The sequence below is a fragment of the Culex quinquefasciatus genome, chromosome 3 (assembly GCF_015732765.1).
Source record: "Culex quinquefasciatus strain JHB chromosome 3, VPISU_Cqui_1.0_pri_paternal, whole genome shotgun sequence".
NCBI classification, from domain to species: Eukaryota; Metazoa; Arthropoda; class Insecta; order Diptera; family Culicidae; genus Culex; species Culex quinquefasciatus.
Window position 1 is genome coordinate 31,077,566 of NC_051863.1, and position 27,050 is coordinate 31,104,615.

At 36.9% G+C, this 27,050-nt stretch overlaps 5 protein-coding genes across 8 annotated transcripts; all 5 read left to right on the forward strand.

The window, feature by feature from the left end:
* The first annotated feature begins 313 nt into the window (after positions 1-313).
* Positions 314-3,022, forward strand: LOC6034995 (ionotropic receptor 75a). 4 transcript variants are annotated; one of them, XM_001845189.2, is made up of 5 exons: positions 314-1,335; positions 1,393-1,520; positions 1,577-2,168; positions 2,226-2,379; positions 2,432-3,022. In XM_001845189.2, the coding sequence occupies exons 1-5, from the start codon at positions 718-720 to the stop codon at positions 2,800-2,802; spliced, it is 1,863 nt and encodes a 620-aa protein (XP_001845241.2). In that variant the 5' UTR covers positions 314-717; the 3' UTR covers positions 2,803-3,022. The 4 variants fall into 4 exon arrangements, with proteins under 4 accessions (XP_001845241.2, XP_038115750.1, XP_038115751.1 ...); XM_038259822.1 differs by lacking the exons at positions 2,226-2,379; positions 2,432-3,022 and having other exon boundaries at positions 1,577-2,009; positions 2,071-2,168; XM_038259823.1 differs by lacking the exons at positions 2,226-2,379; positions 2,432-3,022 and having other exon boundaries at positions 1,577-2,006; positions 2,071-2,168.
* Positions 3,023-6,990: 3,968 nt separating this feature from the next.
* Positions 6,991-8,552, forward strand: LOC119768921. The gene is made up of 4 exons (XM_038260719.1): positions 6,991-7,051; positions 7,298-7,316; positions 7,625-7,905; positions 7,965-8,552. Exons 1-4 carry the CDS (start codon positions 6,991-6,993, stop codon positions 8,333-8,335), a joined length of 732 nt encoding a protein of 243 aa, XP_038116647.1. The 3' UTR covers positions 8,336-8,552.
* A 143-nt stretch (positions 8,553-8,695) lies between these two features.
* Positions 8,696-11,050, forward strand: LOC119768763 (probable glutamate receptor). Its single transcript, XM_038259816.1, has 4 exons — positions 8,696-9,479; positions 9,538-10,260; positions 10,317-10,470; positions 10,530-11,050. The coding sequence occupies exons 1-4, from the start codon at positions 8,781-8,783 to the stop codon at positions 10,892-10,894; spliced, it is 1,941 nt and encodes a 646-aa protein (XP_038115744.1). The 5' UTR covers positions 8,696-8,780; the 3' UTR covers positions 10,895-11,050.
* Positions 11,051-16,557: 5,507 nt separating this feature from the next.
* On the forward strand, positions 16,558-18,703 carry LOC119768765 (ionotropic receptor 75a-like). Its single transcript, XM_038259820.1, has 5 exons — positions 16,558-17,207; positions 17,271-17,398; positions 17,455-18,049; positions 18,103-18,256; positions 18,311-18,703. Exons 1-5 carry the CDS (start codon positions 16,575-16,577, stop codon positions 18,679-18,681), a joined length of 1,881 nt encoding a protein of 626 aa, XP_038115748.1. The 5' UTR covers positions 16,558-16,574; the 3' UTR covers positions 18,682-18,703.
* Positions 18,704-22,061: 3,358 nt separating this feature from the next.
* Positions 22,062-24,229, forward strand: LOC119768764 (ionotropic receptor 75a-like). Its single transcript, XM_038259819.1, has 5 exons — positions 22,062-22,712; positions 22,771-22,898; positions 22,954-23,548; positions 23,606-23,759; positions 23,816-24,229. Exons 1-5 carry the CDS (start codon positions 22,077-22,079, stop codon positions 24,184-24,186), a joined length of 1,884 nt encoding a protein of 627 aa, XP_038115747.1. The 5' UTR covers positions 22,062-22,076; the 3' UTR covers positions 24,187-24,229.
* The last annotated feature ends 2,821 nt before the right edge of the window (positions 24,230-27,050 follow it).

A 27,050-nucleotide genomic window follows, 5' to 3' on the forward strand; every position in this document is an offset into this window, starting at 1 on the left:
TGTAAATGTTGATTTTTATAGTTTTTGCCATAATTTTTATTATTCATTAGATAGATGAATCCAAAAACATAAAAAAATGTATTTTTAATTAAATTTTCTGCAAAAAGCGTGATCGGAGCAAAATGCACCATCACAGCGGTAAAAACAGCGGTGTCATCTAGTGATGACTAGTGAAAACTGCTTTAACTCGGTGACCCGGTGCATTTTGCCCCGTTGTTGTAGTGCATTTTGCCCCAAAAGGTTATTTGAAATGAATCAAAAATGTTTTTAGAAATTTTATATTTTCGATCAATTTTGAGGTTTTTAAAGACTTTTTTGACATGGATGACGAAGAATATTAGTTGTTTTGGAACATCGAACAAAATTCTTCCGTAGAAATTCTGTTATAGTTGAGAAATCATAGTTTTCCCTTAGAGGGTGCATATTACCCCCTCTCCCCCTAAAATGTGTTTCACCGTGATGACAACATACACAGTAATTTCTGTTGATGACACCATCATATTAGAAGTGATAAAAGTGATGCCTTATGACTAGTAAAATTGAAAATCTGATTTCAAATTCAAATTACCTTCAGTGGAATGTTCGGTTACGGAAACAAGATAATTTTCTTAAAATGAACGCTATATAAAAATTTTCCCCGAAATATTTAAGTTGCATAGTAAAAACGTTCTGTGAAGACTCTTACCGATTGAGTCTGAATTGATTTTCTTAGAAAGGATGTTGTTTCTCGTGCTTCTGCTAAATGTTGTTCAAATTTCATTTTCGTTAATTGATTACTCTTTAGTTAAAGAGTTTGTAAAAAAAGAACATGCAAACACAATAATTCTGTTCGATTGCGAAAAATTAAATGAAACAAAAATCTACAAACAGCTAAGTGAAAATTTCTTTGGATCCATCCATCGCTTTGAAATGGAGAAAAATCGTTTCAACAGCGATTATCGCCGTTTCATGTCTGCTGAGCATTTTCGATTTGCGGTTATTGCAGATTTGAGTTGTAGAAACAGTTATGATCTTCTCACCTTGTGCTCAACAAACTCATACTTTAATGGATCATATCGGTGGCTCATGTTTGCTCAGCACGATTTGGATGTGACAATGGATTTTATGGAAACCCAGAATTTAAACATCGATTCCAGTGTCACCATCGCTGTTACTTCAGAAAAAAGTAAAATTGATATATTCGAGATGTATGGTACAGTCCACAAGCGTGGAGGTAGAATAAACGCGATGAAAGTTGCTGAATACAGCCAAGGTATTATAAACTGGGCATGTTCTACAAAATTATATAGCGTTCGAAGCGATCTGAAAAGACTTCGATTAGTTTCTGTTGTAGCGGTACGTTCAACAAATAATTGATATAAACTTTCCAATAATACTAAAGTTTGTTACCAGACACTTGGCACAACCCTTAACGTCACGCTTGAGGAACATTTGCGATCATTGAAACCAGCCAGGAGCTATGCGTTTGATCGGTTTACCTATCAAATAGTGCAACTATTGCGCCAACGACTTAACTTCAAGTACCATCACTGTAAAGCATCATTGATTAGTGCTTTAATCAAACCATTTTTTTCAGAGTTGACTTTCTCAGGACACGTGACTACGCTTTGGAAGCCATTGGAACTAATTCAACCAGTGGAATAATTGGACAGCTTCAACAAAATTTAGTGGATTTCTCAATAACTCCTATGGCAATTACAGCGGAACGAATAGGCTCATTTGATCAAACGGTAGGAATTTTAGATGTGAGAATCATGACAGTGTTTCGACACCCGAAGGATTCAGGAGTACGGCACATTTTTTTGAAACCGTTCGAGAATTTAGTGTGGGTTGGAATAGGAGTTATTGTGCTGGTATCGATTTTTGTATTGGCAATGGCATTCGGCACAAAACGACGGTGCTCTTTGGACTTTTTGCAGTGTGCAACTGCTGTTGCTGGCATGATTTGCCAACAAGGCAGTATAGACAAAACAGCATTCGGATTATCTAGGATAGCGACAATTGCAGTGGTTGTATTCTCAATATTGATTTATCAATTCTACTCATGTTACTTCATCGGATATTTTCTAGTGTTGCCACCGAAACCTATTCGAACGTTAGAGCAGTTGCTCACCACCAACATTAAGGTATCAGTTGAAGATCTCTCCTATAACCGTGATTTTTTCAAGGTGATTTGTCATAAAAAGAAATTTTCAAATTTAAAACCAGTTTATATTTTATTACAGAAAACAAAAATTGCAATTGCTCGTGAGTTGTACGACAAGAAAATATCCACCAATGAATTCGGTTTCACAAACGTCAGCATGGGAATAGCTATGGTAAAACAAGGTGGATATGCCTTTCATTGTGATACGACTTATGGCTACAGACTTGCATTGGGTACAAGAAACATTAACTGTAAAAGATTTATTTCAATTTTTGTTTCTTTTAGAAACATTCACTGAACAGGAAATATGTGACCTACAAGAGGTGTATTTGTACCCGGTGCGTTCTATTCACATAAATTTACCAAAGGGGAGCCCATTGAAGGAACCGTTTCGAGTGACCCTGAGACGATTGAAGGAAATCGGACTGATGGAATACTACACAAAGAAATTGACGACAAAGAGGCCGGCTTGTCTGAAAAATAATTCCGGCTTTCTTCAGGTCTATTTGGCAGAGGTCGTCGATTTGTACTGGATTTTGCTGTTTGGAGTTGGCACAAGTTTTGTTTTTTTCGTACTGGAAATGTTGAGCCGTCGAATATGTGCTTACATTGAAATGAAGAAATTTGCTAAGAGTTACAGGGGTTGGATCAATTGAGAATCTTTGAGGTTAAATTTTACGATTAACAAGTCAGCATCTCACCACGCAACATGTTTAATAAGAGTTTAAAGCACCATTTTCCTGCAATGTCTTAAATGAATGCTGAAGTTATAACTATTAGTCAGGATAACTTTCAAAGCGCTTTAGCAAAAAGTGACTACAGAAAGAAATACATATTCATACATATCATATTCAAAAAACTGCAAACGCTACCAAAACCATCTTTAGCAAATAAAAAAAAAAATCAAATCGTTTTTTTTTGCAAAAAAATGTGAAAATATGCCACAGTGATCCGAAACCGAAATCTAGCGTGACAAAATTGATAGCGGCCACACGTTAAGATTTAGAGCTGACAAGGACAAATGATCAGAGTCAATTGGGGCATCTTATGGTATGGTAGACATTAGGGTGGTCCAAATTTTAGGGTGGTTCAGAATTTTTATTTTGGCGGGATGACGAGATAGCGCTTTGGTGTCTTCAGAAAAGTTGTAGGGACACCATTCTGAGCAACTTTGCTCAAGAGCACAAAGCACTATCTTCAAATGGGAAGTTTCTAGAGCCATTTTTGTAATTTAGGTTGAAGTATTTATGAAAAAAATAGTTTTTTTTTATTTATCAACTCAGGCTTGTGTCTTAGCGAGTTGGTGTCTTCTTGACATTTGTAGAGCTTATCAAAACACACATTTATCTTCCAAAAGAGCAAAAATCGGACCTTTTAAACGAAAGTTATAGCCAAAATACGACGAAAAAGACGCCATTTTGAAATATAAATAACTCGAAAAGGTGGTGGAGTTTGACCTCGCTCTAAGAAGCATCTAAAAGTACACATTCTTGAGTACATTTGCTGAAAATATTGAAATAGGTATTTTTTGTTTAACTTATTTAATCTCAATTTGAAAATTAGCATTTTTAAATCGTTTTTTGCTCATAACTTTTGATAGAATTGATCAAAAATCATTTTTCAAGAATAAAAATGTTCATTTTGACAAGCTCTACAATTGTCTAGAAGGGCCCAAAAATGTACAAAATGATCTAGTGGTTGTAAAAAAAGAAACAAGTATTGGCTGAAATATTTCAGGAAAAAATTAATTATTTTGTTAATTCCTGAAATATTCATAATGAACATTTTTATTCTTCAAAAATGAATTTTGGTCAATTCTACCAAAAGTTATGGACAAAAAACGATTTAAAAATGCTCATTTTCAAATTTAGATTAAAAAACTTAAACAAAAAATACCTTCGAGATATTTTCAGCAAATGTACTCTAGAATGTGTAGGGTAGAGTAGTCATCAATGAGACACGGGGAACAATGATAAAATGGCTCTCACAAGTCGTAGTTTCAACCAATCAGGCTCATATTTGGTGGAAAGGTGTGTCTACTGGATACACGTCTGCCATATAAGTGGCTTTGGTTATGGACGCTCCCTTGAAAAGTTATTCATAAATGTTTGATTCTGGGGTGTAAAAGTAAATTATGGACAAAAATTACTTTTTCGCTCGTAGGCTGCCATTAACACAAAAACTAATATCTCTTCAAAATTCTTTCGACGTTCCATAGGGATTGAGTTGGGCTACAATGTCCTTTCATTAGGTTTGGCCAAAATTTAGAATATACCCAGTATCCAGGACTGTCTCATTGTTCCCCACTCATTTCAGCTCATGGGTAACAATGAGACACTTTGATTTTTCTTCATAAAACTTTTCAAAATCCATGGAAATCTTTCAAAACATAAATTAAACGTGATTTTTGGCATATTTGTGGAGTTTTAACTTCATTTAACCAAAAATACAAAGTTATTTGGTATCAATATACGGATTTTACAAAATTTAAATACTTTTTAGTATAACTTTTGTTAATTAATGTTTCATGTTGGCAAAATTGCTCTAAAATGTTCAAGGCAAGTTATCTGCAATGGAACAATACAAAAACATGATGTTTTACTAGAAAAATCTTGATTTTCGTAGTGTGTCTCATTGTTCCCCAGCTGTCTCATTGTTCCTGCCAAGTGCGTCTACAATGAGACAGTTGAATAACTCTGGCTGTAGATGTCGGATCGATCTCATATTTTGGTCAATGTTAGAACACATTAAAAGAAAGATAATGCAACAAAAAGCTCATTAAAACAAAAATACAAAAATCTTTAAAAGTTGAATACCAAAAGTGTCTCATTGATGACTACCCTACCCTACTTTCAGATGCTTCTTAGAGCAAGGTCAAACTCCACCACCTTTTCGAGTTATTCAGATTTCAAAATGGCGTTTTTTTCGTCGTATTTTGGCTATAACTTTCGTTTAGAAGGTCCGATTTTCGCTCTCTTGGAAGATAAATGTGTGTTTTGATAAGCTCTACAAATGTTTAGAAGACACCAACTCGCTACGACACAAGCCTGAGTTAATACATTAAAAAAACTATTTTTTTCATAAACACTTCAACCTAAATTACAAAAATGGCTCTAGAAACTTCCCATTTGAAGATAGTGCTTTGTGTTCTTGAGCAAATTTGCTCAGAATGGTATTCCCTTCAACTTTTCTGAAGCCACCAAAGCGCTATCTCGTCATCCCGCCAAAATAAAAATTCTGAACCACCCTAAAATTTGGACCACCCTAATGTCCACCATACCAAAAGATGCCCCAATTGACCCTGATCACTTGTCCCCGAGACACCAAAGCTCTAAATCTTAACGTGTGGCCGCTATCAATTTTGTCACGCTAGATTTCGGTTTCGGACCACTGTGCAGTGGCATAAAAAATACAAAAAAAAAATGGATGGACTGATTTCTGAATGCATTGTCGAAGGACACATTTTTCTGAAATTCCGAAATTTAAGAAAATTTGCAATGTAAAAGAACGTTATTTATTTGTCTAAGCAACCGTTTTTAAACTAAAGTAATTTGATTTCCATGTTTGTTCATTTCAGAAATGTTGTTTTCCCGAATGTTGAAAAAAATCCCAAACATTGTAGGCTAGCCAATAAAAGAATTGAGTTTAACCATTTAAAATGGTCCTCAAACAAATATTCAATAACAACTTTTGTTGTGAATTGGAAATCAAAGCTTTAGTTGTGTCGAACCAAGCTTATATTTAGGATTTTTTGCAAAAATTACAATTTTGTAACTTCTGGTATTTGAACAATTCCGTTATCTGTTTCATTAGAGAACACTTTTCTGGAAAATTCTGGATCTGAAATGTTCTTATCATCATACGTAACAATTTGGAAATTTGCTAGGAATGTATGGTTTTGCAATTGTGCAATTTGCAATTGCTGCTTTAAAATTCAAATTGTCTCGCAATAATTTTATATGCACGAGGTGCAATGATTCAATACACTTGTGACAAGATAATATGCCAAACTTAAAAGTTATGCAACATTTGCACGATTTTTGCACAATAAAAGCCGATTTGCGAACAAATTTTCCAAGTCTGTGAGGTATTGCTGAGAAAATATGTTCCACTTAGTGGTCATTTTGAGTGTTGCTAAAGCAGCAAGTGCACTCATTGATTACCCGTTGGCAGCCAAATTTCTGCAACGAGAACATGTGAATACATTGATTCTCTTTGGTTGTGATCCTTTAGATTCGTCAAAATTATATCGGGAATTCAGTGAAAGCTTCCCGGGATCGATTCACATGTTTGATATTGATTCGGCTCGTTTTTACAATGATCACCGTAGATTTATGGAAGTTACACATTTTCGATTGGCTGTTGTAACAGATCTGAGCTGTGTCAATAGCTATGAGTTGTTAAATTTTTGTTCGATAAATTCATATTTTAACGGATCGTATCGATGGCTTATGTTTGCCAAAGATAGTTTGGATGTAACGGTTAACTTTCTAAGGACTCAAAATTTGAACATTGATTCGAGTGTTACTGTAGCTGTTCCCACTGTCGACGATGGGAAATGTGACATCTACGAGGTTTATGGTACAATTCATAGACGAGGAGGGAAAGTTCATGCAATTAAAGTTGGAGAAAATGATCAACAAGCCGTTTGGACTCGAACGACTAAAGCATTCAACGTTCGAAATAATCTAGAGGGAGTAACATTAATGTCTGTTGTTGCGGTTCGTTTGAGATTTCTTTATGTCAATCGGTGCATGAGAAGAATACCATTTTGCAGATTCTTGGGACTCGTCTAAACACAACTGCGGAGGAACATCTCAGATCTCTAACGCCTCCAAAAAGCTATGTTGCACATCGGTTCTGTTACCAAGTTGTGCAACTATTACGCCGGAAGCTCAATTTCAGGTAACATCTTATGTCACGATTTTTGTAGTTGATAAATACAACATAATTTCCTAGTGTTGACCACGTCAGGGCAGCCGATTACGGTTTAGAAGCGATAGGGACCAACTCGACGAGAGGAGTCGTTGGGCAACTGCAGCAAAATTTAGTTGATTTGTCAACGCTTCCGTTGGCATTGATGCCGGAACGAGTTGGCTCGTTTGATCAAACGGTGGCGATTGCCGATATCAGATTCATGACCGTGTTCAGGCACCCGAAAAACTCCGGAGTGAGAAACATATTTTTAAGTCCCTTCGATAATCTGGTGTGGATTGGAATAGGGGTGATCCTCCTAATGTCGGCGTGTGTTTTGTCGGTGGCTTATTTTGTTAAAATCCAAAATGGATCGTCGAGGATATCGCAATACTTTACAATTATCGTTGGTCTGTTTTGCCAACAAGGCTATCATGGCAAAATGTCCATTGGGTCTTCGAAGATAACGATTATTACAGTGATTGTCTTTTCCATACTTATTTATCAATTTTACTCGTGCTTTTTCATTGGATATTTTCTACTGGCACCCCCAAAAACAATCAGAACACTGGAGCAGTTGCTTGCCAGCAATCTCAAGGTGTCGATAGAAGACCTCGCCTATAACCATTATTATTTTAAGGTGAGAACAACGATGTTGGAATGTTTGGTGCAATTTTATGTTTCGTTACAGACAACTAATATAACCGTTGCTCAAGAATTGTTCAAACAGAAAATCGTTCCCAACATGTTTGGGTTTAGTAATGTAAGTATGGGAATAGCTTTGGTGAAACGTGGCGGATATGCCTTTCACTGTGATACAACATATGGCAATAATTTAATATTGGGTAAGTTAAATGTCCAAACAATGGTTTGCAGAGTTGAAGAAATGGAAATCGATTTGTAGAAACCTTTACCGAGCACGAAATCTGCGAGCTGCAGCAGGTGGAGCTTTTTCCCATGAGACCGATTCACGTGAATTTGCCAAAAGGTAGCCCGCTGAAGGAACCATTTCGTGTGACATTAAGAAGATTTATGGAAGTCGGTGTGATTGAGTACTATCAGAGGAAGTTGTTTATACAAAGACCCACTTGCGTGAAGAATAACAGAGCCTCGGTTCAGGTTTATTTTGAAGACGTCATTATTTTGTATTGGATTTTATTTGGAGGATTAATTGTTGGTTTTGCAGTTTTGGTAATTGAAGTTATCGAGTTTCGCATAAAAGAATATTTTGAAATGAAGGAATTTGCGAAGAATTATAGAGGCTGGATTGAATAATTGCTCAGAAAAATGCTTTGTCATTCTTATTAGCTATGAAGTTGCGATTAACCCTGTACAACCCAACCCCACAATTTATTATTTTTAAAAGGTATTTACGAAGAAGTCTTTAATATTAATATTTGGGTTTGGTTGATTTGTTACATTCCAATTTGGCAATGTCCTGTTTAAGTATAGGAGATGTTGAATAAAAATTAAAAGAAGAAACATATAAAATGATAGCAGTAAATTGTCTCATGGAACAATCTAGATCAGAGAACCAAACAAATATTGGAACAAAATTGTCTCCGTTGAGGGTTAACCATATTATAATAGATATCGTTAAACCTTGCTAGAGCAAATAGAACGTACATGATGAAATATCCAATGCTATTAGCTTTCAATTAGGCTCATGCTTGTTGGTTATGCTGACAGCATGATAACCAGCAATTTTTAAGCGAATTCAATGTTTGCTTTATATAAAACAACAAGGTATGGTTTCCACCTTTTAAGTAGCAAGCTGCTGAACAGACAATATACTACCATGCAAATAGTTACACTTCTTAGCAGCATTATCCTGGTGAACTCACTTTCAATTTATCCGTTAGTTAGAGAATTCGCTCAACGAAGTCATGCATCTTCTATCACGCTACTGCAATGTAATAGCTCAGAGTCCGTAGAACTGTTTAGAATGCTTAGTGCAAACTTTTCCGGAACAATCCGGAGCGTAGAACTGGATACGGGTAATTTTGCCGAGCACCATCAACGATTTATGGCTGCTGAACACTCGAGGCTAAGTTTGGTCCTCGAGCTTAACTGTTCACGTGTGGTAGAACTGATGAATTTTTGTTCTGTAAATGGTTACTTTAACGCATCCTATCGTTGGCTCATGATTAGCCGCAGTAGCTTAAGAGGTAGCTTAGATTTGCTGAGCAAGCAAAGTTTGAACATCGATACTCGAATAACGTTGGCCGTACTAGACTCGAAGAGGCCACAGCATAGTCTTTTTGAAGTTTACGGAACGATTCATCGAAGAGGAGGTCAACTCGACGTGATGCAGGTTGGAATTTGGAAGGAACGTGAAGATGTTGTTTGGAACTGTAGTTCAGAGAAATACAGTATGCGTAGTAATTTTAAGGGAATCACACTTTGGACGAGCGTTACAGTGAGTAAATATTGTGCAAAAGAATGGTCAAACTAATCTTATTTATTGTTTCTTACAGACTATTGGGATTCCAAAAAATCAACCCTTGCTAGAATATTTGCTATCCTTAGAGCCACCCAGAAATTACGTTGCCAATCGACTTGGATATCGAGCAATATTGCTGTTGAGTGCACACCTTAATTTCAGTGCTAAATTCATCAAAACCTCCGAATGGGGACTCGACATCATCGGGACCAACTCGACGAAGGGAGTCATCGGGCAGTTGCAGCAGAATATGGTGGATTTTTCCACAACTCCACTAGCGTTGGCCACGGAGCGATTGGGCTCGTTTGACCAGACAATTGAAATTGTTACAAGAAGGATTATGACCCTGTTCCGGCATCCCAAACTTAGTGGAACGAGAAATATTTTTCTTCAGCCGTTCCAAAATTGGCTTTGGTTTGGAGTTTTAGCTACGCTGCTGGTGTCGGCTGCTGTTCTATTGCTGGCATTTTATAATGAACGCCATAGAGGATTGCTTGAAAATTGCCACTTTATACTTGTAACTATTGGATTTTTCTGTCAACAGGGATTCTCGGGGTCACCATCAATTTATTCATCCAGAATCATAATGATAACGATGTTACTTTTCTGCATAACAGTTTACCAATTTTATTCATGTTTCATAATCGGCGCTTTGCTTGTTTTGCCACCAAAAAACATTCATACCCTGGATCAATTGCTTGCAAGTAATCTTAAGATGTCTATCGAAGAGGTGGCTTACAATCGGGATTATTTCAACGTAAGTATAGATACTTGAGCAATTTCTACAAGATGTCGTAATTTGAACAATTGCAGAGAACAAAAAGACCAATAATTTTACAATTGTATGAACGGAAGATTCTTCCGAACGAGTACGGCTTTGTCAACGTATCGCTTGGAACGGCTTTAGTTAAACAAGGAGGACACGCTTTCCATTGTGATACTTCGTACGTCAACACCTGGATAATGGGTAAGTTGGGATTTGTTGAATACTTGTGTGAACATTGATTTCCTCTAATTTTCCCAAAGAAACATTCACGGATTATGAAATTTGTGAACTGCAAGAGATCGAGCTGTACCCCATCCGACCGTTGCATATGGTTCTGCCGAAGGGGAGTCCGCTGAAGGAACCGTTTCGCGTTAGCATCCGGCTGATGATGGACACCGGCCTGTTGCAGTACTACCGAAGGAGATTTTTCCTCAAAAGACCACCCTGTTCGACGGATAGTTTTTCCACCGTTCAAGTGGGGCTTGGAGATGTTGCAAGTTTGTATTTGTTGTTGACATTTGGAGTGGCCATAAGTTTTATCGTGCTGGCCGTCGAAGTGATTGAATTTCGCGTGAGAATGTACTTGATTGATAAGAAATTACATAAATTTGGGTGGATAGATTGAGAAATTATTTGCAAATTATTGTAAATGTTGAACATTTGAACTACGAATTTGTTGTTTTAGAGTAGCAATTAATAAAAACTGTTGTTTGAAGTAGCAGAAGGTTATGGTTAAATATTATATCTTTAAATTGAATTACGCATAACGCAAAAACCCAAATTTGTGTTTTTTTAATGATAATAATTACCCCTAAAAAGTTTAACCAATTAAGCACATGATTGCACACAAGCAACGAGTTGCATATTTTAATATCATCGAACCGAATTTGACTTCTATTTTTCCAGACATTTTCATATACCGTCAGTGGGGGTGACTATGGGTCAAAAAACGATACACCTCTCGTAATTTCTTAGTAACAAAAACAATTTAAACAACATCGAAAATCTTTCAACGTAGATTTGTTCTTACATAGTTTACTGATATTTTCCCAAAATATGGTGGATTTTGATGAACACTACCTTATATGCCAATAGTTTGAAAATTGACCCAATCTCACCCCTTAGAGGGGGTGACATTAGGTCAAATGAAACTAAAATGATGCTCAAATACAACGATATGGTAAAAACAAGTCATTCAACAGTGTTTCTTGTTCGAGGGAATCGTATTGACATGCTACAATGTTTGAAGTGGAGATTTTCAAACATTTGGGTAGTTTTCGAGCAATTCTAACAAAAGTATTAGAAAAATGATTTTTCGAGAGGTCATTTTTGGCCAACAACGTACCTCAACTTTAGACAGCTGCCAAAATAACAGGATTTGTTCTAGGAATGAGATTTTTTCAGTGAAGTCATCTTAAGATGTCCCCTACACAACCCTTTTAACAGAATTCAGTTTCAATGAGAAGAACCTGAGAAATAGTAAAATCCGTAAAAAATCACTTTGACCCAATCTCACCCCCCAGACCCAATTTCACCCCCACTGACGGTAGCGGAAATATACCTATTTTAAGCCTAATACACGGAGAGACCGGCCAGGGCAAATCTAAGAAAATCTTGGTTAATTTAACTAAAAGTGTGGGTTAATTTTTTACACAGCTTTTTTTCAACAATCGATTGTTGATTTTGTTAACCCGAAATTGCTGACCACCTGTAACTAAAAGTAGCTAAAAAAATAGTTAGAATTGCCATTTTTGCTGGCTAAATGGCCGAAAAAAAATTCTAGCAGTCGACTGCTAGAATATTTTTTTCAGAAAATTAACTATTTTTTTTGTTTTCAGCTGAAATATTGTGGAATATTCCGTAAAAAACAGGCTAGACCATATTTTTCAACTATTTTTTAACAATTTTTTTTCGTTGTATCAACCGAAATATTTTTGCATGCAGCAAATTATTAGTGGTTTTTAACAAAACATTACCTTATTGTGGGTCTCGTGTCGCAGGGGTAGCGGCTTCGGCTCCCGATCCCGATGATGCTATGAGACGCGGGTTCGATTCCCGCCTTATCCACTGAGCTTCTATCGGATGGTGAAGTAAAAACGTCGGTCCCGGTTTCTCCTGTCTCGTCAGAGGCGCTGGAGCAGAAATCCCACGTTAGAGGAAGGCCATGCCCCGGGGGGCGTAGTGCCAATAGTTTCGTACCTTATTAAACATTATTTATGTTAGTTTCTATGTATATATTCTTTGATTATTAAACGATAAAGGCTGGACCGAATTTGTAGCTATATTTTTAACTAATGTCTTACTTGAACACAGAAAAATATTCGTACATGTAGTCAGTAATTGGGTACTAAAGCCCTATGTCAACTTTTATGTACAACGGTAAAAAAACACGATTAAAAACCATTTCTGATCGCTTTTTTTCATTTTTGCAAAAAAAATTTTTGACAAGACAACATTTTTTCGATGGATCAACTATGGTCCCCTTCGAACGAGCTGTCAAGTAGGAGCTTTTCTGTCAAGAAGGACCGCGAGGTTAATTTTTCAAAATTGATTTAAAAATCTATTTTAAACTCTTTGTGGTCGTACAAAGGGTCATTGTACTCAGAAAAATTAGCTTTATCGCTGTAAACAATAATATCAGCAATCTAAGCTTCATTTTAGGACCCAATTAGCTGTTATTAGCAATATTTTTATTGAATTTGCAGTAAATTGTATAATAATGCCTCACAAATTAATGCTGGGTGTTTTTATATTCGCATTTATTCTGCCAAAAATTTTAACTTTTGTACTAATTGTTTTTTTGCATGAAGTTATTAAATAACTGTTTAAAAGCATAAAAACAAAACTATTATAAAACATGTAAAGTTTAATTAATGTTTTAAAAAAATTTAATAATGAAAGGATTTTACAAATTTTGTTAAACATATTTAAAAAAGATGTTTAATTTCTCGTGAATTCCTTAAAAATAGAAACCGAGCAAAATTTTCACCAAAGCATATAATTTTATTATGTTGTATAAAATTAAGTGTTGTATTCACTTACCATCACTGTGAAATTATCCGATAAGTCATCATCATCTACAACGGTCTCAGGTTTAGTTATTTTTCTTGTGGTTGGACACAGAATTCACACCAAAAGGAACTTTTTGCTGCAAATAGACATATGAAATGTATTAGTAATTTTATACAAAATTTTTAATTTCGGCTATAAACTGAAAAAGGAACGAAAATTAATGTAATTATAATGAGGAAAGAATAAATATGAATAATGCTACTTACCAAGCTTGCATTAATATAACAACACACTTTCATTGCATTTGATTCAATTTATTCAACGTACTCCGATTCCTGAAAACAACATTTTGAGTTTTACTTACCAGTTTATTGAGCAGTCTTCTTTAAACAGCATTTTTAAAATATTAATATTAAAATATTAAAATTTTCTTTTGTATATCTTTTATAAATTTTAGTTTTTAGACATTTCCCATCATCGAATTTTTATTTTGATATTATTTGTACGCATTTCTATGTATTTTATGGTTGATGATTCTGAAAAAATAATGGTTCATTAAAATTGTATCCATCGTAAGCACGAAGGTTTTTGATGATTCAGTTTTCCAATTAAAATCACAATAGATAAATTGTTATGTAAAAATAAACCCATACTTTCTTAGATTAACCAACATTTTGTTAAATTTTCCCGTGCATGAGTTCGCCGGCCTCTTCCTTTCACTGCCCTTCCCTTTACTTCAAACATTGTCATAAAGTCCCCTCGCATCAGAGGTCCTCATTGCGAATGTCCTCGTCTTGCTCTTTATAGTTTATCACCTGCAAATAAATCATCAACAAGCTTACTCACCAATTGCACCTCCACAGTTGCAACAGTGTTTACTTTGATGTTGCTCCCTTTAACATTAACCAAATAGTTTGATTTGCACCTTTCACATCCTCTCACTACATAACTAACAACACAGACTCAACAAATCGACCGCTCTTGTTCGAATCCTGACTTCAAATGACAGACGTAAACAAACCCAAGTTCATCTTTTATATATTCAACCAATTGTTAATTATATTCAACCAACAAAATTCTTGATTTTTCTAAAACCAAAGCTAACAGTCGAGCACGTTCATTCGAGTTCGGGAAATCTGTTAGCTTTTTGCCTTTAGCATTTTCAACAAACAGGTTATTAAATTAATACTGAATTTTAGCTATTTTAACTGAATATTGGCAGTAACAAGTACGTTTTTGTTAAAATTTAAGAAAGTAAAATCAACAATTTTAATTGTTAAAATTTCTGGGCACAGTCTCTCCGTGTAAGCGGTCGTGTTTGAATGATGCTGGATAACCTGGAGTGTTACTTGAAATTTACTAAAACCAAGTACACCAACGAGTAGAGCAACTTTTTGTGAACATTTATGTTTATTTTCACTTTTATTAAAAGTTATGCCATTCCTTTTACATGCATTTAAAAAAAATATTTCCCAAATGCATTCTAATCAGTCGAGTGCATTGGGCCACGCCCATTTTCATATTTTCAGCTTAGTTCTTTTTTTCTTGAAGAGCTCTTTTGGGTCTGCTTAGGGCTGCCAAAATTGATGAAAATTTAAGCGAACACTCACGAAAAGTAGCATTTTTAAATTTCCTGGCATCGCTGGCTCACTCCAACAGGCGTTGCTGGTGGTGTTGGTGGCCACCTTTTGTTCTTTATTTGCCTTCGCTTCTCGCTCGGTTTTCTTTAGCCTTCGATTGGAATGGGTCGTCAAAATTCAAACGTCAAAAGACTTGGCGCGTTTGTTTTTTTGATGGCGCTTGCTATTTGTTTACATGTTTCGGGTTTATTTTTCAAGTGGGTGACTAACTAATGTGTCAAAGAACTTGTTGCCGGTAGTTGGAAGCAATTTTATATCTTAAGCGCTTTGAAATCGTTAGCACAGGTGAAAAAATATGGATGGCGACTTTCGTAAAGCAGTTAACCTCTCATCTTGCGTGTGGATGTGTGTGCCACCAAAACGATGAGAAATGGTCTCGCAAAATAGAAACTATGATCAAAAGTGAATTCAATTTGATCTTTTTGGCCAGTAAGTGGCATAAATTTGCGTGATTACTCGAGGCGGTGCTGTTGCTGGTAAGTTCATAGCCTAAATAGTATTTTTGGAACTTTAATCGATAGGTGTTTGATTACAAAGGGTATATTTCCCCTAGTGCATGATGGACGGGTTGTTTTGGAAAGTGTTTTGAAAATTGTCCAACTATATTTTTCCCACGTAATTTGCCCGCTGAATCTGAGGGATGTATTAGAATATGACAAACAAACAAACTCGCACTTTTTTGTGTTTGTCAGTTGTTTGCCAAACTCGCAAGTTTGTCTGCGGAAACCTCGTAAACAAAGCAAAATGTATGCAGGCTGACGTATTTGCAAACAAGTGTAGGCAAATAAACAAAGCAGGCAAACTGTTAAAAAATCTGTTGTTTGTTTGTTTTTTTGTCATAGTCTTATACCTCCTTGAATCTGCCTCCAGAATTGAGTAAAATTTTCATGATCGATTTTTGGTCATATTTTAAGTTTTTTATTGTTGATGATTATTTTACATATGCTAAAATTTGTCAAATTAATTTCTTGAAATAAAAAAATTATTTGAATAAAAATGTGGTTTCTTTGGAGTTTAACTTTGCTCAAGAGAACTGCTCAATAGATGGTGTATTTCAAGCAAAACAATGCAAATGGGCCAAAGCCGAAGAGTAAACAAAGAGTTTGTCCTGCTCATTCCTAATGTAAACATCCACTGACGTAAGCAGGGCAGACTGTTTGTTTACACTTCGGCTTTGGCCCATTTACATTGTTTTGCTTGATTTGGTTATTTGAATGATGAACAGTTTGTTTGAATTTAACTGGAACAATTAGCTGTAAACAGGCTTGCCACAAATACAGATTTTTTTGGCACATACCAAACACTCAATCGAGTATAACTTTAAAGAATAATATTCTTACCAAAAACTGAACATGCCAAAAGATGCTAACAATGTTTATCTTTTTGGCCAATTTAACAAAAACTGCTCAAATTTATTTTAACTGTAAAAAAAAATTCGTTTGTGTTTCGGGCCTGTGCTGAAAAATCTGTATTTGTGGCAAGCCTGGCTGTAAATGACAAGGTAAATGATGCTACTGTTGGTTATTACTGATAAATAGACAGCATAATCGGTGCTGACTAATTATCCTCGAAATGGCGATTTTTATTTGAACAAAATGTTCGGTTGTAACATTTCTTCACCAAATACCCTGCAATTGTCTGTAATTCAATATCATGCTTAGAATTTTCATACTTGATTACCTAGTTTTAACTGCAGCTCTTCTAGATTACTCACTTATTAAAGAGTTTTCACGTCGAGAAAAAACAAACACCATGGTTTTGCTATATTGCAACATGTCAGAAACAATAGAAGCATTCAGGCATCTAAGTAAGAATTTTTCAGGATCAATTCATGCGCTTGAGCAAGGTGGCACACAATTTATCAACAATCATCACCTTTATATGGCGACTCAGCATTTCCGGCTATCGGTGATAGCTGATTTAAGCTGTCCGGCAAGTGTTGATTTGTTGGACATTTGCTCTGAAAATTGGTACTTTAACGGATCGTACCGTTGGCTTCTTGTAAGCGCCGATACCAAAGACTTAACTTTTAAACTTATGAAGAATCAAAACCTCAACATCGATTCTCGTGTAACTTTAGCAATGGCAAGTTTTGAATCAGAAGCGGAAGAAGCTCAATATGAAATTTTTGAGGTTTACGGTACGGTGAAAAAACGTGGTGGTAAAACTCATGTAGTTAACGTGGGATTTTGGAACAGTGCTGTTGATCACGAGTGGAACTGTAGTACATATTCTTATCGTACTAGAAGCAATTTTGGTGGAATTAAACTAAGGTCAATTGTATCTGTAAGCAGTTTGTATTTTTTTTTTGAACAGTACAAAAATACAGATTACATACTTTTTTTGCAGGTTTTGGGTGCTCCACATAAAATTACAATGGATAACTACTTGAGCTTAACGGAACCTGCAAAGAACTACGTGGCAAATCGTCTTGGATATCGCACGGTGAAACTATTAGGTGTTCTTCTAAATTTTAGGTAAACTTCTTTCTTTTTGCATTTTGAATAATTTCGGAGAAAACACTATTTTACAGAGTTGTACACATTCTAACCACCGAATGGGGCTTCGATGTAGTCGGAACCAACTCAACCAAAGGCATTATCGGTCAACTGCAGCAGAATCTTGTAGATCTGTCGTCGGCTCCACTAGCAATCACTTCAGAGCGGATGCAATCCTTCGACCAAACCATCGATTTGGTGACCCGAAGAATTATCACAATTTTCAGACATCCTAAAAATGGGGGATCAAGAAATATTTTTCTACATCCCTTCCAGAATATGCTCTGGTTTGGAATAATTCTAGTTCTGCTATTTTCGAGTGGTTTTCTTCTTTTTAGTTGTTTCGTAAAACGACAAAGGAGTCAAGGTAGATGTTCTCATTTTTTGCTGCTAGTTTTTGGATTTTTCTGCCAGCAAAGTTATGCTGGGTCAACGGCGATTTCCCCTTCACGAATGGTGCTTCTCACGATGTTGCTGTTCTCATTGACGGTTTACCAGTTTTATTCGTGTTTTATTATTGGCTATTTGCTGGTATTACCCCCCAAAAATATCCGAACAATTGAGCAGCTGATTGAAAGCAACTTGGGATTTTCCATCGAAGATGTTCCATACAACCGGGATTACTTCAACGTACGTAAGGCATTTTATGTTATGCAAAACGAAATTTTCATGAATAATTTCAGAGAACAAAAAATCCACTTGCTCGTGAGCTGTACGAGAAGAAAGTTCTTAACAGTGATGTTGGATTCATAAACGTAAGCTTGGGAGTTGATCTTATCAAACGAGGAAAGCATGCGTTTCACTGTGACACTTCCTACGTCAACACCTGGATTATGGGTTGGTTCACATTTGCAAACTGCATAAAACCAAATAAAACAAGTAAATTTTCAGAATCATTCAGCGATTACGAGCAGTGTGAGCTTCAGGAAATTGAAACCTATCCCACAAGGCCGCTTCAAATTGTGATCCCAAAGGGAAGTCCGCTGAAGGAACCGTTTCGGGTTTCGATACGGCTCATGATGGACACCGGACTGGTGCAATACTACCGAAGGAAGTTTTTCATGAAACGACCTCCCTGTTCGACCGATAGCTTCGCCACGGTTAGGGTGGGATTCTGGGATATTGCGAGTCTGTTTTGGCTGTTGGTGGCTGGGTTTACGATTAGTATCTTTGTGTTGGCGGTAGAAATTTTGGAATTCCGTGTGAGGATGCATTTTTGGGATAAGGAATTTTTGAAGCATTATACTGGTTGGCACAATTAAATAAATTATTTGAAACAGTTTATGTGCGGTTGAACTTTCTTTTGAAGTTTGCCTGAAAATTAATGTTGTGTAACAATTTATTGGTTGCTTAATGAATAATCGTCGCTTGTGTGCTATCACGTCTGCTCTAAAAAGATAGGACGTGTCACAAGATAGCACACAAGTGACGTAATATCAATGATAACAAAAATTCTTCTTAAACGTTTTCTCAAGCTTCCAATAAAATTAAATTAGGATTACTTGAAAGATTCCCTCAAGACATAAACGTACAATTTGAAATAATGAGTGCTTTACAAGCAAAGTGGTGTTTTCTAAGAAGCAATTAAAAAATATTTTGACAAAGAACTTTGTCCTAAGGGCACTGTCTACGGGTGTCAATCCAAAATTTCGCGAAGCGAAAGTGTAACGATTTGAGTAATTGTTTGAACGCTTATATCTTCCACCCAATTCAAGCAATCTGCATGCTTTATCCACCAAACGAAAGGGGAAGTCTTAAATTGCAAGTAGACTTCCTCACAAAGTTGATAAAACTTTGTTAAAGTATTCAAAAGTTAAGATGAAAATAAAAAATGAATGCAGGAAAAATCCCGGCTGCTGATTGGCTGAGAGCTATTTACAAATTTTGCCTTGCCTCCTGCTTTCGTGGAACTGTCACGCGAGAATGTTGCACCACTGTTGCCACATTTCATGCGAACTATTTAAGCTAGCACTTAGCCTCAGAAAATTTCAGTGCCTTCCGTGGTTTCATCAAAGACGGATTAACGGTGGTAATTTTATTGCTCACACACACACACGCACCCATTGAAAGACACAGTTTGTGCACTACATTGGGAGGAATTCTGTTCTAATGAAGATTGTTATGATGGTCACCGGACAACCAGAATGATTTGGGGCAATAGGGTTGGGACCAATCTGGTAGGATATTGGCCACACCAGGAGTGGCCAGTGCCCTGGGGAAGGTTCTACCGGGGGGACATTAATCGAACCATAAGACTTGGGGCAATATTGGTATCAAAATTCATGGTTGGCCATTTTAACCGGATTTGCCACACCCGGAGTCACCCGGAGTGGCCAGTGCCCTGGGGAAGGTTCTAAGGGGGACGTTAATCGAACCATACGACTAGGGACAATATTGGTATCAAAATTCATGGTTTTTGAAACTGGTGATGAAAATGGCCATTTTAACCTGATTGACCACACCCGGAGTGGCCAGTGCCCTCAGGAAGGTTCTACCGGGGAGACATTAATCGAACCATACGACTTGGGGCAATATGGAAATCAAAATTCATGGTTTTTGAAACTGATAATGAAAATTGCCAATTTGACCGGATTGGCCACACCCGGAGTGGCCAGTGCCCTCGGGAAGGTTCTACCGGGGGGACATTAATCGAACCATAAGACTTGGGGCAATATTGGTATCAAAATTCATGGTTTTTGAAACTGTCAATGAAAATGGCAATTTTGACCGGAGTGGCCAGTGCCCTGGGAAGGTTCTACGGGGGACGTTAATCGAACCATACGACTAGGGACAATATTGGTATCAAAATTCATGGTTTTTGAAAGTGGTGATGAAAATGGCCATTTTAACCGGATTGACCACACCCGGAGTGGCCAGTGCCCTCAGGGAGGTTCTCCCGGGAAGACATTTATCGAACCATGCGACTTGGGGCAATATGGGTATCCAAATTCATGGTTTTTGATACCGGTAATGAAAATGGCCATTTTGGCAGGATTGGCCACACCCGGAGTGGCCAATGCCCTGAGGAAAGGTTCGACCGGGGACTTTTATCGAACTATGCGACTTGGGGCAATATGGGTATCAAAATTCATGGTTTTTGATACTGGTAATGAAAATGGCCATTTTGACAGGATTGGCCACACCCGGAGTGGCCAGTGCCCTGCGGAAGGTTCTACAGGGGAGCATTAATCGAACCATACGACTTGGGGTAATATGGGTATGCTGATTGATACCCATATTGCATCAAGTCGCATGGTTCGATTAATGTCTCCAGGTAGAACCTTCCCCAGGGCACTGGCCACTCCGGGTGTGGCCAATCCGGTCAAAATGGCCATTTTCATTACCAGTTTCAAAAACCATGATTTTTGATACCCATATTGCCCCAAGTCGTATGGTTCGAATAATGCCCCTCCGGTAGAACCTTTCCCAGGGCACTGGCCACTACGAGTGTGGCCAATCCGGTCAAACTGGCCATGTTCATTACCAGTTTCAAAAACCATGAATTTTGATACCCATATTACCCTAAGTCGTATGGTTCGATTAATGCCCCCCTGTAGAACCTTCCGCAGGGCACTGGCCACTCCGGGTCTGGCCAATCCTGTCAAAATGGCCATTTTCATTACCAGTATCAAAAACCATGAAATTTTCTGAGACTATCTGTTAGCTTAAATAGTTCGCATGAAATGTGGCAACATGGTGCAAATTTTGCCTTTTCTCTTGCTGTCGTGGAACTTTCACGCGAGAATGTTAGTCTCAGAAAATTTCAGTACCTTCCGAGGTTTCGTCAAAGACGGATCCACGGTGGTAATTTTATTGCTCAGACACACACATCCACACATTGATAGACACAGGTTGTGCACCAACTTGGGAGGAATTCTGTTCTTATAAAGATTGTTGGACGGTCACCCGAAAACCAGAATGAGTTAGGGCAATGGGGTTGGGACCAATCTGGTAGGATTTTGGCCACACCCGGAGTGGCCAGTGCTCTGGGGAAGGTTCTACCGGGGGGACATTCATCGAACCATAAGACTTGGGGCAATATTGGTATCAAAATTCATGGTTTTTGATACTGGTAATGAAAATGGCCATTTTGAAAGGATTGGCCACAACCTGGAGTGGCCTGTGCCCTCAGGGAGGTTCTCCCGGGAAGACATTTATCGAACCATGCGACTTGGGGCAATGTCGTTTTTGAGACTGGACATGAAATTTGCCATTTCGATAGTGGTTGTAAGGTCCATGATTTCCGGATGCCGTTTTTCTGGAAAGATAGACATTTTCCGAACCATACTTGTTTTGGCAATAGTTTCGTTTTCTGGCAATTTATTTTCACAGAGATGTCAATGATTGAAGACATAAAATTAGTATTAATTATTAAGGATTAAATAAATTGGCAAAGAATTAAAAAATATAAATAACAATAGAATGATTTTTTTGAGTTTTGTACAAAGTTCTTTGTCTTATTGGTCATGTAGAACATAACCACCTGCACCTTTTTTTAGTAGAAAGTTGCAATTAGACCAACTTTAATGATCCAGTTGACAGAATAATAACATCTTTTAAAATTTATTTGTTTTATCTTTAGGATTGTTTACCAAAAAAGGTATTAGTTTACAAATCCATTACCAAACACCATCTCCCCAAGAATACATCTTACACTATGCACTGGCTGTACTTGCTGTACCTTCTGTTCAATACCACTCACCTTGCAAGGTCGTTCAAATTCTACCCGATAATTAAAGAGTTTTCTTCAAGAGAACACGTGAATCAGATGCTGCTGTTTCACTGTGGCCAACCGGACTCGGTGGACTTGTTCAAGCAGCTTAGTGAACATTTCACAGGATCCTTGCATAGCTTCGACTTTGATTCGCACCGCTTTTTCACCGATCACAGCCGGTTAATGACGACTGGACATTTCCGGCCATCGGTGCTCGCAGATCTCAGCTGTGAAAAGATTGAGAAGCTTCTGGAAGTTTGTTCCGAAAACGCATACTTCAATGCATCATATCCTTGGTTGTTGTTCAGCGGAGCCGACATTAAGGCCTCGATAGATCTTCTGAAGAAACAGAACTTGAACATTGATTCGCGGGTCACAATAGCTGTTGAGACTTCCGAGGTAGACGAGAGATCGTATGAAATATATGAGATTTACGGGACTATCCATAAGCGTGGAGGAAAAATACACGTTGTTAAAGTGGGATCATGGAGCTCAGGTGCAGTGAACTGGACGTGCAGTACAAATAGTTATAAGCAGCGAAACAATTTGGAAGGAATTACGCTGTGGTCTAATATCAATGTAAGCTATCTCTGAGATAATAAGATTTTATGTTTATAAAATCTTATATCAATTTCAGAAAATGGGTGTACAAAACAATTCGACTCTGATCGAATATTTACAGTCAACGGATCGACCGAGAAGCTTCATGGGAACGCGCTTCGGATACCAATTGATGCGATTGTTGAGTCGTCATCTCAATTTCAAGTATCAAGCATCATAATAGTACAATGCAAATTTCATAAGCTTCTTTCCTTTGTAGAATTCACCACATCATAACATCGGGATGGGGTTTCGATTCGATTGGAACGGATTCAGTCAAAGGAACGATCGGACAACTCCAGCGCCACGTGGTAGATGTTTCTACTACACCACTTGCGTTGACTACGGAACGGACTGGTTCGTTCGATCAGACCATCGTGATCGCTACGGCAAGGTTGGTGACAATCTTCAGACATCCGAAGAACGATGGGACGAGAAACATCTTTCTTCGACCGTTCCACAACGGACTCTGGATAGGAGTTGGCACAGTCCTTTTGGTATCAACTGTCTTACTTTTAATCCATCTTTGTGTAGAACATCGAAAAGTCCTCAAATGTAGTTCGCGTTTGATTTTGATCATTGTAGGACTATTCTGTCAGCAAAGCTCTACCAGCAAGATATCAATTGGCTCTACGAGAGTTTTAATCCTAACTGTGATTCTGTTCTCAATTGTAATCTACCAGTTTTACGCATGTTTCATAATCGGATACCTACTAGTGTTACCACCAAAAACAATTCAGTCGTTAGAGCAACTACTGAAAAGCAATCTAAAGATCTCCATCGAAGATCTTGCTTACAACCGTGACTTCTTCAATGTAAGATTCACGAGTACTTTGTAAGAGTGACTTTTTTCACGTTATACTGTATTACAGAGGACAAAAAGTGCCATCGCCCTTGAACTGTACGAACGAAAGATTCTACCGAACAATTTTGGGTTCGTGAATGTGAGCACAGGGATTGCCTTGGTGAAGGGTGGAGGGTACGCGTTCCACTGTGAAACTTCCTATGGAAACACCTGGATCATAGGTTTGTAACATTTGAAATATGCGCGTATAATTTTTAACGAACATTTTTTTTTCCAGAAACCTTCACCGGTCACGAAATGTGTGAACTACAAGAAATTGAGCTGTATCCACTGCGTGCGGCACATTTGATTCTGCCCAAGGGAAGCCCGCTGAAGGAACCGTTCCGAGTGACGCTGCGCCTCATGATGGACACGGGAGTGATACAGTACTACCGCAGAAAGTATTTCCTCAAAAGGCCACCTTGCTCGGTTGAAACTTTCGCAACGGTGAAGGTGGAGTTTGCTGATATTGCCGACATATTTTGGCTGCTGTTGGTGGGAATGGCTTTGAGTTTTGTGATATTGGCGGTGGAGGTAGTGAAGTTTCGAGTTTATGCGTATCTGGAAATGAGACGATTTTCCAAGCGACATCTAGGTTGGAGAAATTAAATTAATGTGACATAAACTGCATTGTTATACGAAGATTTCGTTTAATTTGATAGAATTATGAAAATAGAAAAAAATACTGCAATTTCTGCAAATTGATTTCGCCTTATGTGCTAAGTGATTTTCGATAGGTATTCCACAAAATTGGTGTTATTACACCTTCATAGGGACTATTTCGTTCAATTGGAGTTGACGTAATTTCTCGAAGATTTGATTTTTTCCTTCCTCACCGTGAGGTGAGGAAAGGCTATAAAATCAATCAAAAAATGAACTTGAGCAACTCTCTACGAAATCGGCCGATTTCGACCATTTTTATTTTTTGTATTTTTTGATTTGACTCAAACTTTGTGGGGGCCTTCCCTATGACCAAATAAGCTATTTTGCGTCATCGGTTCCCCCATACAAGTCTCCATACAATTTTGGCTGCTGTCCATACAAAAATGGTATGTAAATATTCAAACAGCTGTAACTTTTGAGTGAATTTTCTGATCAATTCGGTGTCTTCGGCAAAGTTGTAGGTATTGTTGAGGACTTTTGAGAAAAAAATAGGTACACAGAATTTTTTTTTTGATTTTCGAGATTTTTTGATATGTTTTAGGGGACAAAAATCCGCAACTTTTGAGCCATAGAGCAACATGGTCAAAAAATCTGCCGCCGAGTTATGAATTTTTGAAAAAATAGTGATTTTTGGAAAAAATTGAAGTTTTATACAAAAACAAGTTTGACATTACTTTTTAATGCAAAATTGAATTTGCAATCGAAAAGTACATTACAGATTTTTTTGATAAAGGGCTCCGTTTTCAAGATATAGCCACCGAAAGTTTGATTTTAGCGAAATATTTGCAGTTTTTCAATTTTTAAAAATAGTGACCATGAGTGACCATTTCTAAAAATATTTTTTTTAAGTTCAGAAAATTTGCTATAAAATTGTCTACGAGACATTGAAGATTGGACCTCTGGTTGCTGAGATACAGCGGCTTAAAGAAAAAGAAACACGAAAATTGAAGTTTTCTAAGTCTCACCCAATCAGCCCACCATTTTCTAATGACGATATCTCAGTAATTAATGGTCCGATTTTCAATGTTAATACATGAAACATTCGTGAAATCGATCTTTTCAAAATTCGTGAAATCGATCTTTTCGAAAAAAATATTTTGAATTTTTTTTAAATCAAGACTAGCATTTTAAATGGGCGTAATTTTCAATATTTGGCCCTTTTAAAATGTTAGTCTTCATTTAAAAATTTGAAATATTTTTTTCGAAAAGATCGGAAAATTTCACGAATGTTTCATGTATTAACATTGAAAATCGGACCATTAATTGCTGAGATATCGTCAGTAGAAAATGGTGGGCTGATTGGGTGAGACTTAGAAAACTTCAATTTTCGTCTTTCTTTTTCTTTAACCCGCTGTATCTCAGCAACCAGAGGTCCAATCTTCAATGTCTCTTAGACAATTTTATAGCAAATTTTCTGAACTTTTCAAAAAAAAAATTTTTAGAAATGGTCACTCATGGTCACTATTTTTAAAAATTGAAAAACTGCAAATATTTCGCTAAAATCAAACATTCGGTGGCTATATCTTGAAAACGGAGCCCTTTATCAAAAAATCACTAAAGTACTTTTCGATTGCAAATTCAATTTTGCATTTTAAAACAAATGTCAAATTTGTTTTTGCATGAAACTTCGATTTTTTCCAAAAATCACTATTTTTTCAAAAATTCATAACTCGGCGGCAGATTTTTTGACCATGTTTCTCTATGGTTCAAAAGTTGCGGATTTTTGGCCCCTAAAACATATAAAAAAATCTCGAAAATCAAAAAATACGTATTTTGGGAAATTGAGTTTTAGTGAAAAAAAAATTGCTAAAAAAATCTGCAATTTTTTTTCCGTGTACCTATTTTTTTCTCAAAAGTCCTCAACAATACCTACAACTTTGCCCAAGACATCAAATTGATCAGAAAATTCACTCAAAAGTTACAGCTGTTTGAATATTTACATACCATTTTTGTATGGACAGCTGCCAAAATTGTATGGAGACTTGTATGGGTGAACCAATGACACAAAATAGCATATTTGGTCATATGGAAGGCCCCCACAAAGTTTGAGCTAAATCAAAAAATACAAATAAAATCCATTTCCGGTTTTGGTAGAGAATTGCTCACTTCTTTAATAGGCCTTGTAGACCCACCTTCGCGTATACATATCGACTCAGAATCAAATTCTAAGCAAATTTCTGTGTGTGGATGAACGTAGATATTTTTTTCTCTCTCACTTTTCTCGGAACTGGCTTGACCGATTTTGTCCGGATATATGTTTTCAGATCCGTCTTCAGGTCCCATAAGTCATATTTTCATATCATTATGTTTAGTTAAGTACTTCAAATGTTATGCTAAAAACGTTACTTAATCTACCATTAGGTGGTTGGTGCCTTCCTCACATTTTGAGTGTAATGCTAGGTAGTATCTGAGATCCGGCCTTCACAAAGTTTATAAATAACACTTAAGTGCTTATAACTTTTGATTAGAGGTGGGCAAAACTGCTCTTTTTTTGGAGCCGCTCATTTTCGTTCGCTCATTAAAAAGAGCCGCTCTTTTGAACGGCTCTTTCGCTCTTTTTCAAAATATAGATGAAAAGGTTATTTTTAAGAATGCTGTGATTTTTAAGGTTATTTTACATTGGAATTATATAAGTTATTTGAAAAAAATAAACTAAAAATGAAGTTGCCCTTGAGACTCATAGGTCTTGGCGGTCTCCATGTGATTATTTCTACTCGAACCTAAACGTTCGAATAATTGAATGACATCCAAACTCATTTTGAAGAAGTTGCTGTTAATTTTTAAATTGAGTTTATTTCTGCCAAAATTTA

What these genes read in the sequence shown, in the direction of transcription:
- LOC119768763 (XM_038259816.1), top strand. Translation starts at nt 8,781, where the DNA reads ATGTTTGCTTTATATAAAACAACAAGGTATGGTTTCCACCTTTTAAGT. An exon ending in CACTTTGGACGAGCGTTACA is followed by an intron (nt 9,480 to 9,537) that starts GTGAGTAAATAT and finishes TGTTTCTTACAG; the next exon opens with ACTATTGGGATTCCAAAAAA. An exon ending in ACAATCGGGATTATTTCAAC is followed by an intron (nt 10,261 to 10,316) that starts GTAAGTATAGAT and finishes GAACAATTGCAG; the next exon opens with AGAACAAAAAGACCAATAAT.
- LOC6034995 (XM_001845189.2), top strand. Translation starts at nt 718, where the DNA reads ATGTTGTTTCTCGTGCTTCTGCTAAATGTTGTTCAAATTTCATTTTCG. An exon ending in CGCCAACGACTTAACTTCAA is followed by an intron (nt 1,521 to 1,576) that starts GTACCATCACTG and finishes CATTTTTTTCAG; the next exon opens with AGTTGACTTTCTCAGGACAC. An exon ending in TGGCTACAGACTTGCATTGG is followed by an intron (nt 2,380 to 2,431) that starts GTACAAGAAACA and finishes TGTTTCTTTTAG; the next exon opens with AAACATTCACTGAACAGGAA.
- LOC119768764 (XM_038259819.1), top strand. Translation starts at nt 22,077, where the DNA reads ATGCACTGGCTGTACTTGCTGTACCTTCTGTTCAATACCACTCACCTT. An exon ending in CGCTGTGGTCTAATATCAAT is followed by an intron (nt 22,713 to 22,770) that starts GTAAGCTATCTC and finishes TATCAATTTCAG; the next exon opens with AAAATGGGTGTACAAAACAA. An exon ending in TGGAAACACCTGGATCATAG is followed by an intron (nt 23,760 to 23,815) that starts GTTTGTAACATT and finishes TTTTTTTTCCAG; the next exon opens with AAACCTTCACCGGTCACGAA.
- LOC119768921 (XM_038260719.1), top strand. Translation starts at nt 6,991, where the DNA reads ATGTTGCACATCGGTTCTGTTACCAAGTTGTGCAACTATTACGCCGGA. An exon ending in TGGCAATAATTTAATATTGG is followed by an intron (nt 7,906 to 7,964) that starts GTAAGTTAAATG and finishes ATCGATTTGTAG; the next exon opens with AAACCTTTACCGAGCACGAA.
- LOC119768765 (XM_038259820.1), top strand. Translation starts at nt 16,575, where the DNA reads ATGCTTAGAATTTTCATACTTGATTACCTAGTTTTAACTGCAGCTCTT. An exon ending in AACTAAGGTCAATTGTATCT is followed by an intron (nt 17,208 to 17,270) that starts GTAAGCAGTTTG and finishes CTTTTTTTGCAG; the next exon opens with GTTTTGGGTGCTCCACATAA. An exon ending in ACAACCGGGATTACTTCAAC is followed by an intron (nt 18,050 to 18,102) that starts GTACGTAAGGCA and finishes GAATAATTTCAG; the next exon opens with AGAACAAAAAATCCACTTGC.